At 40.2% G+C, this 19,883-nt stretch overlaps 2 protein-coding genes across 2 annotated transcripts; both read right to left on the minus strand.

Moving 5' to 3' along the window:
* Positions 1 to 3,204: 3,204 nt before the first annotated feature.
* Positions 3,205 to 3,648, minus strand: LOC148864986 (uncharacterized). Its single transcript, XM_088976344.1, has one exon. It carries the CDS (start codon positions 3,646 to 3,648, stop codon positions 3,205 to 3,207), a length of 444 nt encoding a protein of 147 aa, XP_088832470.1.
* Positions 3,649 to 6,098: 2,450 nt separating this feature from the next.
* On the minus strand, positions 6,099 to 8,257 carry LOC148864987 (11S globulin seed storage protein Ana o 2.0101-like). Its single transcript, XM_088975618.1, has 4 exons — positions 7,871 to 8,257; positions 7,479 to 7,747; positions 6,787 to 7,347; positions 6,099 to 6,610 (listed from the first exon to the last, which is right to left on the minus strand). Exons 1-4 carry the CDS (start codon positions 8,208 to 8,210, stop codon positions 6,224 to 6,226), a joined length of 1,557 nt encoding a protein of 518 aa, XP_088831744.1. The 5' UTR covers positions 8,211 to 8,257; the 3' UTR covers positions 6,099 to 6,223.
* Positions 8,258 to 19,883: the final 11,626 nt, after the last annotated feature.

Raw genomic sequence — 19,883 nt, forward strand, 5'->3', positions numbered from 1 at the left:
TCATAATTTTGTTTTTGATTCTATAAAATATAAAATTGTTATTAATTCAAAAGTTATGAAATCTATAATAATTATTATTATTCTACTCTTTTTTTTTTTAATTTTTACATAATTTTGTTATTTTAACTATTTAAAATTTAGCTATGTTAAATTTTTCATTATTTTGATATTTAAATAATATGTAAAATATTTAATCTTTTTATTTAATTTAAAGTTATTATGTAATTTTAAATATTTTGTTAAATAATTATTTATCCATTTTTAATATTTTGTTATTTAAATGTTATTTATTTTTTTTAAATATTATTTATTTATTACATTGAATAATCCATAAAATTATAATTTATATTGTTATATTATTAAACCTATTATAATTACATTTTGTGTTTTTAATAAATATTTTAAAGTTATTACATAATTTTATTATAATATTTAAATAATTGTTAAATGTTTTAATTAAAACTTTCTTTAGATAGATATAGATGAAAAGTGAGGAAAATGATAAATAGGAATTAGAGATAATTTAGAAGATAAATAGGAGTTTGGGAGAGATAGAGATAATTTAGGAGCAAGTGAGGGATAGTTAGTTTCCTAGTGCTTCTAGAGGGAATCTTGCACCCTCTAGAATTACTCGGTATGGGTAATGGAGCAAGGAGAGGGCTGCTGACATGGCAAACTCTACTTTAGTATGTGTGTGTGTGTGTGTGTGTGTGTGTGTGATGTAATCTCCAATTAAGAGAAGAAAATTTTGCATCAGTTTTTTATATGTAAAATTTCTACTACCATTGGCAACAAATGATCAAAAATGTAAATTTTGCAGCAAGAGGCAAGATTGCAAATTAATGATAGTTATAAACAAACATATGCAAATCTGAACCAGATACAATTAATATCCAGTTTAGATTTGCATGTCAAAGAAACAAATAGTGCAAGGTTGAAAAATACAAATGCAAAAAGTGCTTCCCTTATGGAAGAATCAAATCAAATTTATTAGTAATTGATAGTTTATATTACAAAACCAGCAAAGGTAATCGGAATCGGACCATACAACAATTTGATATTAGTAATCATAATGAATAAAACTATGTCAAACTCATTGGAATCAGCTTAAAGAATACTCTGCCATTCCACTGTGTAGGCCTCGAGGGCCACATCTTCTGTTTAGTAACCGAACCAAATGTTGTTAGCAGTAGCTAAGCGTCCAGCCATCTTGAAAACAAGGGATAAAACTAAGGGTAAATTACATATAGGTATCCTGTACTTTGATGTTAGTGACAGATAGGTATCCTGAACTTTTAATTGCAACATTCAAGTGCCTTGAACTCCCAAAAATAGGCACTTGGGTCCATCTGTTAGTATTCCGTCAGTTAAACATTATATAATGTCAAAAATACCCTTCTTGTGTATTTTTAAGATCATTCTACAGATTTAGTGAGTGAAATCATCACTAAAGAATTCCGTCATCGGAAAATTTGAATATGTTATTTGCTGTCCATGTGAGAATGTCATCGGGGCAACATTCAATTACCTAAGAATGATCTAAAAAATACACGAAAAGAGTATTTTTTGCATTATGTAATGTTTAACTGTCGGTATACTAACAGATGGACGTATATGTCTATTTTTGAAAGTTCAGGATACTCAAGTGTTGCAATTGAAAGTTCAGAATACGTATTTGTCACTATCCCCAAAGTACAGGGTGCCTATCTATAATTTACTCTAAAACTAATTATTCCTTGTTGAAGGATGGGATTACTAATGATTGAAGGGAGCCTCATCCATTGAAACAAAACTTTGTGACTAACTGGTCTCCACCATAAGGGGTGATTCTTCAGAACATGACCAAAATGGTGAGAGTGATAGAAACATATTTGGACAAGGCAATGTTACCATGTTTGCTCACCATTTATTGCAGAGGTGTAGTCCCTCGCTCTATTGGAAAAGCAGGTGTATTGTGCAGTAGTCCATTACAATTTTTAGGTGAGAGAAGGTAGAGTCGCCAAGCCCATCTAGACAACCAGAGTGGAATCAAGATCGGCTGTATAGTCTGCTACAAAAAGTGGATCAGTACTTCCCTTCCTTGAGTGCCCTATTAGAAACCGAACATTATTTGCAACACCACGATGGGTCAACGAGATTCTCAGCTCTGCTGCTATCCTTGAGGCAGCAATGATAATACATGAATAAATAATAAAGACAGAGATCAAATTTGCATTCTCACTAACAGTTTCAATTCCTTTAGGAGAGACAATCTTACTCTAGTGTACCTGGAACCAAGGTTCTAAACGCCGGCCTGTGTTGGTATAATTTTTTAAGTTTTATTTATTTATTTTTTAAATTGGTTCAGAGGGATCGGTTTCAGGTTCGATTACCCTCTGAACCGGTGGCTGACCCGATACAACCCCTAGAGGGGCGTATCCATAAGCCATCGGTACGATACGTATCAACCAATATGGGCTGATACGGGCTGATACGTATCGATACTTTGAACCTTACCTAGAACAACAGTTATTTGAATCCCTTGTTGTTGCAAAAAAATCCATTTCTTCTCCACCCCTTCCAAATACATATAATTAATAAACCCACACAAAATTTCAGAGGACACCCTCTCCGAGAATTCATAGTATTTCCAAACTAAGGCCATATTTGGGAGTGCTTAAAGATAAGTGTTTATTTAAAATAAGTATTTATTTGGGCCATTAAGCACTTATTGGTATTTGAGAAATAAGCCTAAAATAACTATTTATTTTAAAAATAAGAACTTATTTTCTAAGCCCAAATTTCCAACTTTTTTTCAAGTGCTTATACAATAAACAATTAAACACACTCAATTTTTACTTTCAAAATTATCTCTAATTGAATTTTAAAATACCACATAAAATTATCCCTAGTTGAACTTTATAAAAGTACTTTTATGAAAGCACTTTTACGAAAGCATTTTAACAAAAGCACTTTTATGAATGCACTTTTACGAAAGCACTTTTATAAAAGTACTTTTATGAAAGCATTTTTACAAAATCACTTTTATAGAAGTACTTTTATGAAAGCACTTTTACGAAAGTACTTTTATGAAAGCACTTTATAAAAGTACCTTAAAAGTGCTTTCATAAAAATACTTTCGTAAAAGTGTTTTCATAAATATACTTTCATAAAAGTGCTTTCATAAAAGTATTTTCATAAAAATGATACGATAATCCTAGAACACTAGCGGGCTGCTTGCTGATCCCCACGAACGACTCCAACACCATGCTCAGTGGGGAACTTGAGGATGAGGTTGTAGGAGGATATGGATGCCTTGAGTGCATGGAGGGTCGGCCTCTCGATGATGGCATTGTAGAGGGAGTCGATCCTTACGATCAGGAACTCATTTATCCTCATCACTTGCCGAAGCCCTGTCCTTACTGTGATAGGTAGGGTAATCCTTCCCTCCGGCCAAACTACGTTGCTGGAGAAGCCAACGAGGGGGACGTCGGCTAGCTGAAGGCACTCAGGCACCAGTTTCATTTTCTCAAATGCGTCATAGAAGAGGATGTCGGCCAAAGAGCCACTGTCAACTAGTATCCTCTTTACCATAAAGTTCGTTATGAAGACCGAGACTACGAGCGCGTTATCATGGGGGACGATAACCCCCTTTAAGTCCTCGTCCATGAAGGTGAGGTCTTGTTGTTGCTTCGGCTTTTTGGGAGCCGTCCCCTAGATGTTCAGTTGCCAGGCGTAAGCCTTGCGAGCCGAGGACAAGGCTCCACCCGAGTTCAAGCTCTCGGCTATGACGTTGATGACGCTAGCTAGTTGTTGTTGATGGTGCTGCTGCTACTGTTGCTGGTATCTCGTTATTCAACTTGCAGCATTCCTCGGTGTTGTGGCCGGTGCCAAGAAAGGCCACGATCAAAGACCACCAAACCTCCTCTCGAATGGCTTAAACAAAACCACCCTATAAACAACTCACAACAGCTAAGAACCACGACCAACAAAACATGTAAGTCTTAGAAAGACCCCCTACTTAGTCACAATTTTCCCGCCTCAACCTCTTCCGCCCCTCCCTCTGGAGCCTCGTACCCCATGGGAAGGGGTCTACCAACTTTACATCATAACAATCAACTAGAAGTTTGGATTTCTTTCTTCTAAAAGGGAATCCCACCAGATTAAAAGAGCAGTCTGACCAAGAGAAGTTAGTCTCTCAATCAAAGTCTAACAAAATACTGGGAACATCCCGTGAATTATTCAACTTGGCTTCGTTGGTAAATTTATGCCTCATTGGCTTTTGAGTAAGTCACTTACCCGGGTAAATGCACTTACCTGGGGAACTGTTTCTCAGGAAAGACTTATTCGGATAAGTACATTTACCCATGTTCTTCTATTTCCCATGTAAATAAGGCAATGACCATCTTAGCCATAAAAGTTCCATTATTAAAATGGGCATTTTTATTACATCCAAGTATAGGCAATGACCACCTAAGAGATAAGTATCACTTACCCAGGAAAATAAACTTTCACTAGTTCCCACATAACTCTGAAAAATGAACATGGGTTTTTTGAACAATGGAAATCAAATATACCATTAACCAACCTCCCCCTCTCAAAATCCAAAAAAAAAAAAAAAAAGAAGAACGCCCTATAGGGCATTCCACATAGAGGTATCTAATGCCCCCCACCACCAGCTCTAAGGATTTAAGGATATCTTTCACTACCCTACTCCAGACCAGCAAACGAAGGGCTTTGAAAGCAGAAGATTCTAATCCACCATTTTCCAAATTCGTTCGCTTGTCTCACCGAACAACCTAGTTGGGACCAACACAATAGCGAGACTTGCATGTCATTAAGCGAGGATAAATCGAAAAATAGGGACCCGCTAGCTTCTTCCTTGGATGCAAAGACGATGAGCCACTTATTCCCGTCCAACCTTCTCACCGCCGGCTTCTGCAGGTTCCTCCATCGCAAGGAAGACCAGGTTTCGACCTCTTCGTTGGAAGGGGTGTCACCAGAGAATCGAAGAACCAAACACCTTCGTAGGAACCTCTCACGTTCTTGGACCTCGTCTTCCTCCATGAAGACCTTAATCAAACCTTTCTGCACTCACACCGCCGTGGCACCTTCCTCGAAAATGCCTAGTTCCGCCATCGCCTTATTTACATACCGGTTGTTTCGGGAGGGATTGGGGAAAATAACCACCCCTAATTTAACTATCAACTTCATTTTGTGCCACCCTCGTCCCCCCTCCCCCTCCTTTTAACATTCTGTCAGTCGAGAAAATAAGTAGTCACTTTTACTTAACAGGTGGATAATCTCACTGCACTAGATTTAGTGATATTGTGCTACTTAAGACTGTTTGGTGGCAATGCAAATAAACTTGTATGGCAGTGATGATTTGAATGTAACTTCTAACCTATTAGCTTATTTTGTTTGATTGCAGTACAAATAAAATAAATTAAGACATGAAGCAGATGCATCTCCTTGCGATCATATTAAAACGTTTTAATTATAAATAAAAAATCATCAAATAATATATATATATATATATATATATATATAGGTTTTTAGAATAGGAGTCGTTTCCCAATTGAGAATTCCCGGCCCCTCCCTCTGAAATAAAATCTCATTTTTTATTCTAATTCCCTGTCTCAACCAAACAGACAATATGGGAATAGACCACTCCCATTTTGATTCCAATTCCGGCTATAAAGTAAACGGACCCTAATGACTCACTCATTCTCACCCCTACCCCATTAGCTTTGAGGGGCCCGAATCCGCTAATCTAAAGTTGACCCTTTAACAACTTGAACTTTCAAAAATCCAAATTCAACAGGCATATTTGTTCTGTTTTACGTGTTGATGCAACTCATATCAATTGGGTGTAGTAGAGACAAAGCAGAAGCGTTAACAACCCAACAAAAGTCAGTTTTTCTACATTAATTCTTTCTCTTATTGCTCGCCTTAGGGCCCAATTGCATCCAAGTTGAGAGTTCGATTTGGATGGTTTTTTCTTAATTGGCTTTTCGGAATTTTCATCGAACATAGCTTCTATTTCTTTTATGGAGCCTATACCTTGCAACGCCATAAACCAATGCAGGAAAGCCATCTGGAAGGGACACTGAATCCCATGTTCAAAGTTGAGGAATTTGTACTTTATTTATTATGGTTCTTAACATAATTAAAGCTCACGCACAGGGCCGGCTTATATTATTCCTAACCTACCTGCCTTTTGTTGGACAGTTGGACTCTTATTTCACATCAAATTAGCCGAACTCGACCTTGAAGACAAGACCCGTGTTTCCTGTCTATTGAACTTCAACCTCCTAGCTTCCTCTCTGGAAATCTGGTATGAGTTGGTGAGGACCTCTTCAGGCATGGCACGAATGACTGAATTTCTCCCGGCAAAAGTGCTTACCATTGCATTGTCGTTGGTCTTGAATGATACCCATTCGAACCCCTTCTCTCCAGCTTCTATAGCTATGGCAAAGTTTTGTGGAAGGATCAAGAGTTGATCACGACGAAGCTGGCCATTGTAGACTGCTTGTCCAGAGTTATCAACAACTTGAACCCGAGCATCTCCACTAAGAACATAGATGATGCCGTGTGCATTGATGTTCCAGTGAGGGGACAACATAGCATTCTGTGCAAATTATAGATCGAGGCCACAATTATATAAATTCAACAATTAATTAATGCAACAAAGAAGAAGAGAAACACACATACAAAGATACGAGAGACTGATCAGTAAGGAGAGAGAGAGAAAGAGAGAGAAAGAGAGAGGGAGAGAGAGAGAGAGAGAGAGAAGCTTATTGTAACCTGGTAGAGAGTTCCTCTCTCAGCACTGAGTTGGAGGGTCTGCAGAATTGGGAGGCTTTGACTATTGAGGATGGTGACGCGTCCTCCATATGGACTGTAGAAATCAGCATGCTTGGGTTTTTCAATGTTCTGTCTAAATCTCATGTTGCAAATCGCCTCCTCTACACCATTTGCACCCATTTGTTGTTCCTGCTCATATTCTTCGTCCTCTTCGCTAGAAGTTGGCATAATCATCCGAAGCTCTTTCTCAACATTAACAATTCCTCCCCTCTGATCATTTTCACCTTGTAGCTTTCTTGCCGTCTCCGTGCTTACACCGAAAGCTTGGGCCAACGTCTCAGTGTCAAAACCGCTGAAGATGTTAGCAGAGTTCTCTTGTCTGGCCTTCTGATCATGTTGGTATGACGACTTGCCTCCTTTTTGTTGTTGTCTTTGTTCTTGTGAAGAGCTCTGCTGCCCAGCCTTCTCACGCCTGGAGAAGGATTCACCACCTTGTTGTTGCTGCTGTTGCTGCTGCTCTTCTTCTTGTTGTTGTTGTGAGTTACCAGCAAGGTAAAATTGCTAAACATACACATCAAATGGTCAGTTGTAAGCAAATGATATTATTCTACTTTTTTTTATTATTTGTTTTTTGGATGAATAAGCAACCAATTTATGATTATAAGGCTGAATGAATGAGTTAGAATTTTTACTCTTTTTCTATCATCAAGCCGGTCGATGCTGTTGGCAATGTCAAAGATGCTAACAGCAACAAGGGGTGCATCGCCATTGTTGTACATCCAATGTGGAACCCCGTCTGGCACAGCAATCATGTCTCCTTGTTTCACGAATCTGATCTTCTGATGCTGATCCTGGAATCTCCGGCTTCTGTTTTCTTCTTCTTCTTCGGAATGTTGAGATTGCAGGAAGGATTGATATGTTTCGGGGCAACCAGGAATGGATAACCCTAAAACTCCCTTCCCTGTGCATGGATCAGAGGCTCATTAGTCACAGCACATGCATGTATGGATTCGAAACTGGAATATATAGTAACGAATGAAGATGCATGGTTTTAGATCAGCAGGAAGAGAAGGAGATAGCTTGCCTTCAACAATATATATGAGCCTGTGTGCATTGTAATACGAGGGCAAAGAGAGGCCCCTGGGTTGGATAGTAACACGAGAAGCAGCAACACCCGCACACTGAAATTGGTTGTTGTTTTCGTCCCATTCCTCAACGAAACCAGCCTCGGCCTCTCTCCGGCGAGAAGGTTCGAGGGCGTCCAAGTTGTCGACCTGGCACCTGTTTTGTTCTCCGCCCCGGAAGCGGCGGTGTGTTGGGGGATGGCCTTGCCATTGTCGCTGCCAGGTCTGAGCTAAACAAACATGACACAATACAAGAAGGCAAAGGCAAAGACAAATAGAAAACAGAGAAGACTTGGCCATTGTGTACAAGTTGTTGAGACGGGAAAGAGATGAATTGAGGTGAAGCGGCGAGAGGAATGGTTGGGTATTTATAGTGGGAATAAATGGATTAGTGTTTGACACCTTTCAGGTGATCACAGTGAGGCTGTTCAGGCACTCACCACACCATGCATGTCGTCACTACAGTATTGTGTGAACACATAGTAATAAATTTGATCAGGGCAGGTTCTAGGTGGCGATGTCCTTCAAGCAAGTGTAACCCACTCAGCTTGAACCTTGAGAAAGTCATTGGACTATTTCACCCTGATTCTCTTTATACAATAATGCAAAAATCCCTTTGAACATTGGCTTTTTATGGATTATTCGGAAAGTAATTTTATTGCTGTCCACAGCAACAAAATAAGAAAACATGTATTTTAATTGCTGTCCGCAGCAACAAAATATTCTCATAGATCATAATAAATAATTAATAAGAAGATAAGTTGTTTTATGAAAAACACTTCTCTGCACCTTTTGCACTCTCATAGTGAAAATATGAACTAATATAGAGGTTGAAGCTCCACCTATTAAACCTTGCCGCCCCAACTATATCGGGTTAGCTACATGAATTGTTAATTTTTTTTTTTTTGTAATTAAAATGCTCGTGTGATGTTCATTAAAATTGGTTAATGTGCAAAAATGGCAGCATCACATTTTTTATTTTTATCAGAACCTATTTTGGAAATATATAGCTCAAGCTAAATGGAAGTGTGTAACTACTTAAAACAAAAACATAGAGTTTGAAGAAAAGCCCAAGTGATCCTTACGGTTGGGCTGGTTGATATATTTATAATAACTTAATTTACAGGGAGTTTAAAAGATAAGTTTACAAAGAGATATACATAACAAGTAGGAGTGTGCTACGGCGTATATAAGATGTGATAGGTGTCACAATCGCTGAGTGGATCACTTGGACTCTTCTGTTCGCCCCTCCAAGCTGAGATGGGCGTCACGAACAGGCTGGTTGGACTCCATGGGCCATGCCTTCCAACGTCTCGGCCCTCGAGTTGATGACCTTGAAACAATATGTTTGTTTACTGGTGGTCAAGTCGAGTCGCTTTGCCTTGGCAAAGAAGATAAATTTCTGAGTTGTCCTATTATCCACCAAGGCTTAAGTTAGCCTCCCAGTGAAGGTGATGTCTACCTATTTAAATCCCTTGTGGGCTTTCCTAAGCCATGTAGATGGACTTATATTTTTACCATAGCATTTATGAGTAGTAAAGCACCTACTCATGGCAACGAGGGCATTGACTTTCTTTAACATGGGACAGTTGTTGGTTTAATGCATTTCATTCTTCCTTCCTTGTTACTGATTAACTAGACTATTTGGGCTGGCTACTTTTCGAATGGGAGTCAATTATGACTCTCCCCGACTCAAGCCATTGGAATGGGGGCTACTAGGCTAGTGGTCTGCTTCATCAAGCTTCTTTAAGTCAACATGTTGCTCTGCCACAGTCCACGAAGTTGAGAAGTTGAACAAGAGATCCTTGTCAAACACGTTGGAGATCTCAAGCATCAAGCTAACAATTATTGGACGTAGTCATGCAACGAACCTTCGGGCTTTAAATTCTTCATTTTCTTCCAATCAAGGTACTCAATGTTCTCAGGGTAAAATTGTCACTTGATCTCACACTTGAAATCAGCCCAAGTGGTGAGGGTACGTGTGTTGTGCTCAATGTCCTAACAACTCTTACACGACCATAACATTGCAATATTATTTAAATACATGGAGGGTATACATACCTGAATTTGGTCATCATGGAGGCCAGTTGTAGAAAAATACTGCTTAAGTTGCAACAAGAAGTTGTCAAGCTCTCAAGTGTCTCAAGCACCCGAGTATGGCATCGGTTATCGTATCTTAACATGTGTAGGACTTGGAGTAGACAAGGGGCCAGCAAAGTTGGCCATTACCCTTTTTATTGAGTGTTAACTTTCACCACTTATCTCGTCTAATTGTGCTTGTAAACAACACCATACATTAAAGGCTACTTTGGGAGGAACTAGCTACTCAATGTTGCAGCGTGTCATGAATCTCCCTCAGGGCTCCATTGAAAAGGCTTTCTATTTCCACCTACAATTACCTCGCAACGCAAGACATGTATGTCCATGCATTCCATCTGATCGATTGATTTATGTTGCTTGTTTGTTTTGGTTATACGGCCCTTTGGGGAGTGGCTCTTGGAGGATTCATCAATTGGAGCCTCATCGCTTATCGGTGTCGTGGGCTTGGGACAACAGATGTAGTATCTTGTCGGAAATGTCGGAGTTTCTCTTCCATGCCTCATGCTAGTTGAGGGATGATCAGCAAGGTCCAAGGGGGTTGAGGAGTTCCTGCTCTAATACCAACTATCACGGTGCTAGTCATCAAGGCCCCGTGTGGCACCCAAATGTGTCAAGTAAGCCTAATCGACAAATCAACAACACAAGAAAATGCAAAAAAAATGGCACACAAATTAGTCAAAAGGCTCTTTGTATGTCACTTGCAATGGCAAGCATAAGTACACAAATTCGTGTCGAAAGGACCTCATGTGTAACCTTTACACGTTCTGAAATCCTCTCAACTACCTACCTCCCCTCATATAGTAACTTTAACTTTTGGGGGAGAGACAAAAGGATACATCAAGGATGTTGAAAAATTATATTAATAATTAAAAAAATGCCATTGACATTTCCCCCATAAGAATTACATGCATAGCCCCACCGAAGACATAAACAACAAGCTGTAGGCACGATGGAGAGCACTTGATGGCGAGGTGAAGAGTTCACTTGTGACACTAAGCCATTCTCAAGCATTGTCCTTCCCATCCTAAATGTAACTCCAAGGAATTTCCCAAATTCCACCCTTTTTTTAATGAAACTAGGGTTATGATCATTAAGTTCTTCCCTGATATCCACAATAGGTCTGAGATCATAAGCCCTCTACGTTCAAGATCAGGGTTCCTTTTGGACCAGACTGGTATCTCATCAGAACTTTTCATCATTGACGATTCCGCACAAACACTAAATTATTATAATCTGTTTGTAAGCTCACATCACCTCCAACCATCAAACTAACTATGGCTGCATCATAAGCAATTAACTTCTGAATCGTAACCACTACATCTTCACAAAAGACCACTTGCAAGTGATTATTAATTCATCTTGCTTGAAAATTCCTTCACACAAGCCCATATGATTGTGCAGTGAACATTTGATGGGCCCAAATCAAATCTGAGACTCGCCTATGGAGGTGCAAATCGGAATGTGTCGGGCCAACCTGACACGATTTTATGGGCCACCCATCCTTTAGCGAGTCGTGCTGTATTGGTCCACGGCCCTTCATGGGTTGTGCTTGCCTCCTCGGGGATCCTTCATAGGTCAGACCTGGCACGATCAATGACACGAGCCTATATGGGCCTGGGCCGGGTAGGCTATAGGCTGGTTTATGGACTTGTGTCAATCCAAGCCAGTCTTTTTTTGGCATTTCTATTACTTTTTCTTTTTCATTTTTTTCTAAGTGATACAAATTTTAGTAAAAATAAAAATTTAACAACACATACTTAACAAAATACAAAGTAGACAGCAAATTGGAAAGGAAAATTAAGAAATTTTATTTCATTTGAATTTAAACAATACAATGGAATATTGGAAATGGAATAAAATATAAAAATAAAAATAAAAAATCACGCTGGTATTAAATAAACAAATAATTAAATAAAATTGAAAAGCAAAATTTACAATAGCTTTAAATACAATCATTGAGTATACAAGAAAATTATTGACTTCACTATTTTCTTTAAGTAACACCTCCATCTCCTTGATCTTGATCATCATCTACTTCTGATGAAGCATCATGTGAAGTGTCATGCCCTTCTTTATCTTGTAGTCTAATTTTTTATAAATGACTTAAATAAAACAAAACAAAGAGAGAAAGGAGAAATACAATGGGGATCAAAATTCTGCCCTAGAGAAAAGGAGACTCAAAAACCTGAAAACAAAACCAGGTAAAACGAGACTCAAAATCTCACCCAACTCCACACAACAAAACAAACTGCTCATGAAGAAGAAAACCAACATCAAGAAAAATTTCTTGTGCTCTCCCTAGGATTAAGACTCTAGCCTACACACCTTGTAGCGACTGACATTCTAGCACGAAACCCGACCTCTATCACCCATGCTTTTGCCTCTAATCGACTTACCCTTCCTCAAATCTTCTTTAATTGAAGCATTGACCTAATAATGTACCAAACTTCTCAGCTTTCTTCTTCTAGGGAGGCCATCGAACTTGAACACTATGTCATCCTATTCGAGCAAAGCGTTTTCCTCTTGGTCATCCTTTTGTAACACTCCCTTCCTTTTCCCTTTCCCTATCTTTCCTCGACGCTAATTATAAACTTCACAGCGCTTCTCTTACCTGGGCTTCACCACCTATAAAGAATAGCGCACAAGTCATTGCCAGTTGGATTTCTCACTCGACTAGATTATACACAAAACTTTTGGCCTTTGGTTCTCTATCAACAAAATTCACGCACCGCTGCCCCCTTTTCTCTATGTCTAGAACAAGAGTAGCCGCCTCTTCTTCTACTTTTCTCCTACCCTATGACCCATGTCCTACGGGCGGTGGTCTCCACTTATCGTTTGGCACTGAAGTTCTCTACAGACTTCGGTGTGGGGGTAGCGCGGGGCGACCAGCTCGAGTCCCATAAGTGCTATGTCACCGCCATAAAGGGAAAGACCAAGGTGGCCGACGACCTCAAACTGGAGCGGTCCACAGAGCAAGGCGAAGAACGAGCTGCACCCACGAAAGAAACAGTCGTTGTTCCAACCTCAGCCGCAGACCTAGCTCGGATGCTTCAGATTGGTGCTTCCATCCAAGAACCTTTACGATCTGAGCTAGTAAGTTTTTTGCTTCAAAATTTAGATGTTTTTGCATGGTCTGCGACGGAGATGCCCGATATAGACCCTAACCTTATAACTCACAAGCTGAATACTGATCCTATAGTTAGGCCCGTTAGATAGAAGAAACGCAACCTAGCCCCGAAGCACTGGAAAGCGGTCAACGAGGAAGTCGAGAAGCTCCTCGTAGCTGACTTCATAAGAGAAGTCCACTACCCGAGCTGGGTAGCTAACCCTGTTCTGGTAAAGAAGGCTAACGGCAAGTGGCGCATGTGCGTCGAATACACCGACCTAAACCGAGCCTGCCCGAAAGACTGCTTCCCGCTCCCTAGAATTGATCGTTTGGTGGATGCAACCTCAGGGCACAAATTGATGAGTTTCTTAGATCCCTATTCGGGCTATAACCAAATCAAGATGGACCCGGCGGACGAAGAAAAAACTGCCTTCATCACGGAGTTCAGTCTATACTGTTACAAGGTAATGCCCTTCAGGTTGAAAAACGTAGGGGCAACCTTTCAAAGGCTTGTAAATAAGTTGCTTGTGCCACTAATTGGCAAAAAAGTAGAATGCTATGTAGACGACATGGTCGTCAAAACTCAATTTTTGCATGAATTAATACAAGACTTGCATTCTGTTTTTGAAATTTTGCGTAAGTTCAATATGAGATTGAACCCAAACAAGTGTGTATTCGGTGTGACCTCGAGTAAATTCCTACGATACATCGTTAACCGGCGCGGCATTAAAGCCAACCCAGATAAGATTAAGGTCATCTTAGATATGAGACCACCCCGGAAGTTGAAGGAGGTTCAGAGGTTGAATGGCCGCATAGCCGCCCTAAGCCACTTCATGTCCAAATCAGCGGACCGCTGCCTGCCATTCTTTAAGGTAATTAAGAGCAAAGGGTTCGAGTGGACCCAAGACTGTCAGCTCGCATTTTACGAGCTCAAGAAATACCTCGCAAGTATGCCAATCTTAACCCGGCCCGAGGAGGGCGATGTTTTAGAACTGTACCTCTCGGTGAGCGACGAAGTGGTCAGTTCGGTACTAATAAAGGAAGTAGATCGGGTCCAGCAACCCATCTATTATGTAAGTAAAGTATTGCAAGGAGCAAAGATGAGATATCCGGAGATTAGACCTGTTCATGGGTCGGGTGGCCCGACGGGCCGGCCCAGTCACCGGACGGGCTTGAACAGGTATATAGGCCCGTGGGCTTAACCTCGGGCCAAAAAGCCCGGCCTGTAATAAATTTGAGCCGAGCTCGGGATTTGCCAAAATAGCCCAACCCGACCTATAAATAAACCTAAAAACCCTAGTTGAATACCCCTCTTTTTTTCACCTCTTTCCCTTCTTTCTCCAACCAAATTCTTCTTCTCCACATCCTCTTTCCCTTATTTATATATATTTTTAATATAAATAAATTTTGAATTTATATATATTTTTAATGTAAATAAATTCTGATTTATATTGATTATTGAATAGGGAAATTTTCTAATTTTTTTTATTAGGTCGGGCTTCGGGCTCAGGCTCGGGCTTTGGGCTTTTTATTAAAGTCGGGCTTGGGCTCGGGCCTAACATATTTCTGTTAATGAAGAGTAAAAGCCCGGCCCGAACCCGGTCCAACCTGGCCCATGAATAGGTCTACCGGAGATAGAGAAGCTAGCATACGCACTAGTAATTGTAGCTCAGAAGCTCCACCCGTACTTTCAAGCTCACACTGTTATCGTCCTCATCGATAAACCTCTGAGGCAAGTCTTACTTAAGCCTGAGGTCTCTGGTCGGTTGACGAAGTGGGCCATTGAGCTCAGCGAGTACGACCTCCAGTACAAGCCGTGAACTGCCATTAATGCTGAAGCCTTAGTAGATTTCATCGCCAAGTGCACATTCAATTCCGAAATTGCCAGGCTGGTTGAGCACAAGGTCCCCAGTTCGGCCGAGCCCGAAGCTCCCAGGCCGGTTGAGTCCGAGCCCCATGAGGTAGCAGCCAGTGTGGCATCTCTCCTAGTTCGGCCAAGAGCGAGCTGGGATGAGGAGCCCTGGATCCTTCACGTAGATGGCTCCTCGAACCAATAGGGCAGCGGAGCCGAAATAGTCCTACGCTGTGACTAGAAGTATACAGTGATCAAACGAACGAAGATGAGTTGCGTACCAACCTCGATCTACTCAACGAAGTAAGGGACCTCACGTACATCAGGACCGCAGCCTACCAGCAGAGAGTAGCTTGGTACTATAATGCCAGGGTCAAGAAGCGTAACCTCCGCGTTGGTGACCTGGTCTTTCATAAAGTCATGGTACCTGAGCCCGGCATTGGCAAGATCAGGTCCAACTGGGAAGGGCCTTACCAAGTGAAACGAGTGCTCGGGGAAGGAACGTACGAGCTCGAGACCCTCGAAACAAAACAAGTACCTCGGGCATGGAATATTGTCAACTTAAGACAATACTATCTGTAACAACTAAGTAGGCCACGAGCCACTCCCCAAGCCTAAGGTCCAAAATACCGAGCTAACATGACTCGGCGCAATAAGACCCAGTCGTCTCCATGACATGGGCGAACTTCAAGGGCAGACCACAAGTCACCTCCCAGCTTACGGGCTAAGGCAACGAGCTAACCAACACCTCGACACTACATAAAATCTAGCCTCCTTAACAGCATAGGCTAAGTACCCTAAATACCCAAGGCATAGGCAGCTCAGGTGTAAACCCTACGGCGTGTAGTCCGCCCTGGTGTATCATAGGTTGAACTCGATAGGGACAATAGATGTCCACCTAACCCAGATGAAGACAGGTCGGGCATATGCCCTACTATGTCACGCACCTCGTTGTTCCCTATCACATCACCCATACTAAGTATTAGGAAACAATTCGGGGTGATGGCAGTTAAGGAACACCCACTTCGGGAATTAAACTCGATAAGTTAACAGCTTGGGGTGAGACAATCATTTCGGAAAAAGTAAATTGCACAAACACTTGGCAAAAAATATTCCTTCATTACATAAGCTCCATTACATAAATTTCATTACCTAACTATGTTCAGTACAAAAGAGAAGAAAATTGAGCACACAGGCCCAGTACAAAGGAGAAGGAATTCGAGCTCACAGGCTCAGAATACAAGGAGCACCTGACTATTTGGGAGGCTCATCAACCTTACTCGGGGCTTCTTCAGGGGTCCCCTCGGAAGAATCAGTCAGATTGGTAGCGTCAACCTCCCCATTGCCGCCATCATCTTCAGAGTCTGGGTCATCCACGGCCTGGCATGCCATGTCATCCGTGATGTTGAAAGAAGTGAAGGCACTTATATCCAGGTTAGGATAGGCATGCCTTATCCACCACCGGCTGAGCTTGAACCCCCTACGGTAGGCCTTTGACATTACGTTATCAAACCTCGACGACTTGACGTAGTTGATGATGGACTGAACCTTGGTTTGCTTCAGAGCATCGTCGAAGATCTCCATCTTCTCCTTAATATCGGCCTTAAGAGGCTCCACCTCGTGCTCCAAGGCCTCCTTGGTTCCCTTGAGGGCCTGCATCTCGAGCTACGAAGCCTTCTGGGCCATTTTGAGGCTTTCCACCTCGAGCTTCAGGGATTCCTGACCAACTCGGAGCCTATTCACCTTGGCCTTTAGCCTGTCTCATTCACGGGCCAGCTCCTACCTCTCTAATGCCAAGGCATCATTCAGGCTCCTCTAAGCGGCGACAACACTCTCCAACTGATGGACCTTGTCCTGTGTTGCCTTCAACTCGGCATGAGCCACGTGGGATGACTCCTCAGCAGCCAAAGCACGCCTCAGGTGTTTGTCAGATTGGAAAGTCAAGGCGTGCACAGTAGTGTTCGCCTAGCAGAAGGAAACTGGTCAGTACAAAAAAAAAAGGATAGAGTGTTGGCTCACGGAATACGAACTTACTACCATGATGTGGTTTGCAGCGCAGCCCCCGAGTTGACCTGGGGAGAGTTCGGCCCAACTCACAACCTCTGCATTGATGACGCCCCTCTTACTTCGGTCGAGGCTAACCTCGGGATCCAAGATGGACTCCTCCTCCTCTCCAGTCCCGGAACTAGACGTCGTCACATCTGTAGCACGGTGAGCCGACTCTTCGGTGGCCTCAGCAGCTGCCCCAGCAAAACTCGGAGCCTTAGCGGCAGCCCCGGCTGGCTCGTCCACCAACCCCTCCGCAGCCTCAGGCTTTTGGGGTGGAAAATTACCCTCCAGATCTATCACTGGAGGGGGCTCAGGGGTGGGAACCCGAGGATGATCGGGCTTGAGGGAAGGAGCCATCGGCGACTCCACAGAACCTTCTTGGCAGCCCGCTTCTTCCTCTTTTTCATTTGGTTGAGGAGCCTAGGAGCCATAATCCTTTCTTTCTCGTCCATGGGACCTGCAACAAAGTTGGCGTCAGTAAACCCGAAGACACCAAGCAAATAAAAGCAAAGCACCAAAAGATAGAAATGGACCTTGGAAAACCCAAAGGTCTTTTCTCTCTAATAGTGTGCAGCTTTATTAATCTAATCAAGATAAGTAATGATTTTTTTTTTTATATTTTTAAAACAAAAGAAAATGCAAAAAATGCAAAAAGTTCAAAAAATAAATAAATAGCTTATCTCAAAGCAAAGACATGCTAACATGAACCATCCAATTTTATTTCATACTAGTGGGTCCCATGAGATGCACATAATGGAGCACTCATCCATTTCCCTTGCACCTAGGGGTAGATTTGAGCTGAGTCGAGCCAGCTCATAGGAATAGTATCAAGCTATAGCTTGAGCTTGAGCTTAATTCAAGCTAGAGACTTGAGCTCGACTTGGTTCATAGCTCGCAAGTTCGAGCTCAAGCCGAGGTTTTCACGAGTCGAGTTCGAATATGTATAAATTTATTTTTTTTTGAAACATAAAAATTATATGTATAAAATTATATTTTTAATTTTTAAACAAATAATTAAGAATTATAAAAATATTTTATATTTTATATACAAAAAATAATTATAAAATTATTTATATATATTTATATGTATGTATGTATGTATGCGTGTGTATGTATGTATATAATAAAAATTATTTATTTAATACGAGGCTTGCGAGCCTCACGAGACGAGCTTCATTGGCCTCGAGCTCAGCTCGATTCGCAAACGAGCCTATGTATCGGGCTTGAATTCAGCTCAAAGCTTAGATTAAACCGAGTTGAGCTTTTCACGAGCTAAGCTCAAATAGCTCGTGGCCACCCCTACTTGCACCCGTAGTCAAGACACTCTACCCCATCCCTGCCCCATCCTCGGTGGTGGGGCGGGTTCGAGGCGAGGCACCCATTCCTTGTCGGGAACGGGGAATCCCCAAAATTTCCCCATCTTGATGCAACAACCTAAAAATAATTTAATTTGTGGATATTCTACAAATAGGATTATGGGAATTTGGAGGTATTTTAGGAATTGAATTATGACAATTTGGGGGTATTTTATAAATGGAATTTTGTGATCCTAGGATTATAAGAGTATGAATAAAACATAAAAATGTTCAAAAAATCAATATTAAATCTACTAACATTTTAATTACTAATTTACTATCAGGTTTGGGGAATTATATGCAAACCCCATCCTTTATTTGGAGCAAAACTATTTTCCCCGTCCCACCCAGTCTCTTCTCATTCCTAATTAAAATTTGAGAAAACTTGCCTCATTCGGGGTGGGGCAAGGTAAGGCCCTAGTTTTATAGAGAAAATTTCCATCCCTATAATTATAATAATTTTCTATAAATAATTAACTAACAGAACATTAAATAACAATAAATTACAACATGTTATGATAATTTCCAAAAATTATTGAAATTGTTGTTGATTAGAAAAAAAAAATGTACAATAAATTAGTATTTATAATAACAATAAATTAATGTGAGTTAATGTATATTATTTACTTTTTAAGCCTAAATTATTTACTATTAATCAAAGTAATGTAATTATGGTAAATTACCTTAATTTTAATTAAAAGTAAATCATTTGTTGTTAATTAATGTAAAACCAAGTATTACTAAAGTCAACCAAGTGGTCTAGACCAGTGTGAATAGATTTAATAAATTTTATAAATTATTTTATAGTTATTTATTAAAATAATAACAATGGTTTGCTATTTGAATAAATATGAAACAATTTTTGATAGATTATTTTCCTAAAATTTTTAATAATTATTTAGTTGAATAATAATAATGGACTATTATTTAAATAGTTTTGGATAATTGTTTTCATAGATTAATTTCCTAATTTTTTAGTTATTATTTATTTAAAAAATTACGGATTATTAGCTAATGAGTTTCCCTGAATTTTGTGATAATTGTTAACTATAACTCTTGATTTTGTAGAAATTAGTAAAATACGCCAATTAGTAATATCTTTTCTGAATAAATAATTGTTGTACAAATTTAATGAAAATTTATTAAATTACAATGATTATTTTAAATTATGCTAAACATTAAAAAATTGAACATTTATTAACTAACCAAAGGTTAGTTTTCAGTAATCGTTGGTGAGTTTTGAGTGACCAACTCCCTAACCTGATCGACCAAATCATTTGATTAGCTAAATGATGTCCAACCAAACTGAATTGTCTAGTGAACACTCCTAATTCTGCTAAATTAGTAGTCTAATTTCTAACAAATAACAATAGTTTAGTCTCCAATAATTATCGACTTTTAAAATATCTCTAAGTTTTTCCTCATATTCTTATAATCCTAGGATCCCACAATTCCATTTATAAAATACCCCCAAATTGTCATAATCCAATTCCTAAAACACCCAAAATTCT

Source organism: Nelumbo lutea, chromosome 3 (genome assembly GCF_056320005.1).
Source record: "Nelumbo lutea isolate HS-2025 chromosome 3, American lotus-T2T, whole genome shotgun sequence".
Taxonomy (NCBI): Eukaryota; Viridiplantae; Streptophyta; class Magnoliopsida; order Proteales; family Nelumbonaceae; genus Nelumbo; species Nelumbo lutea.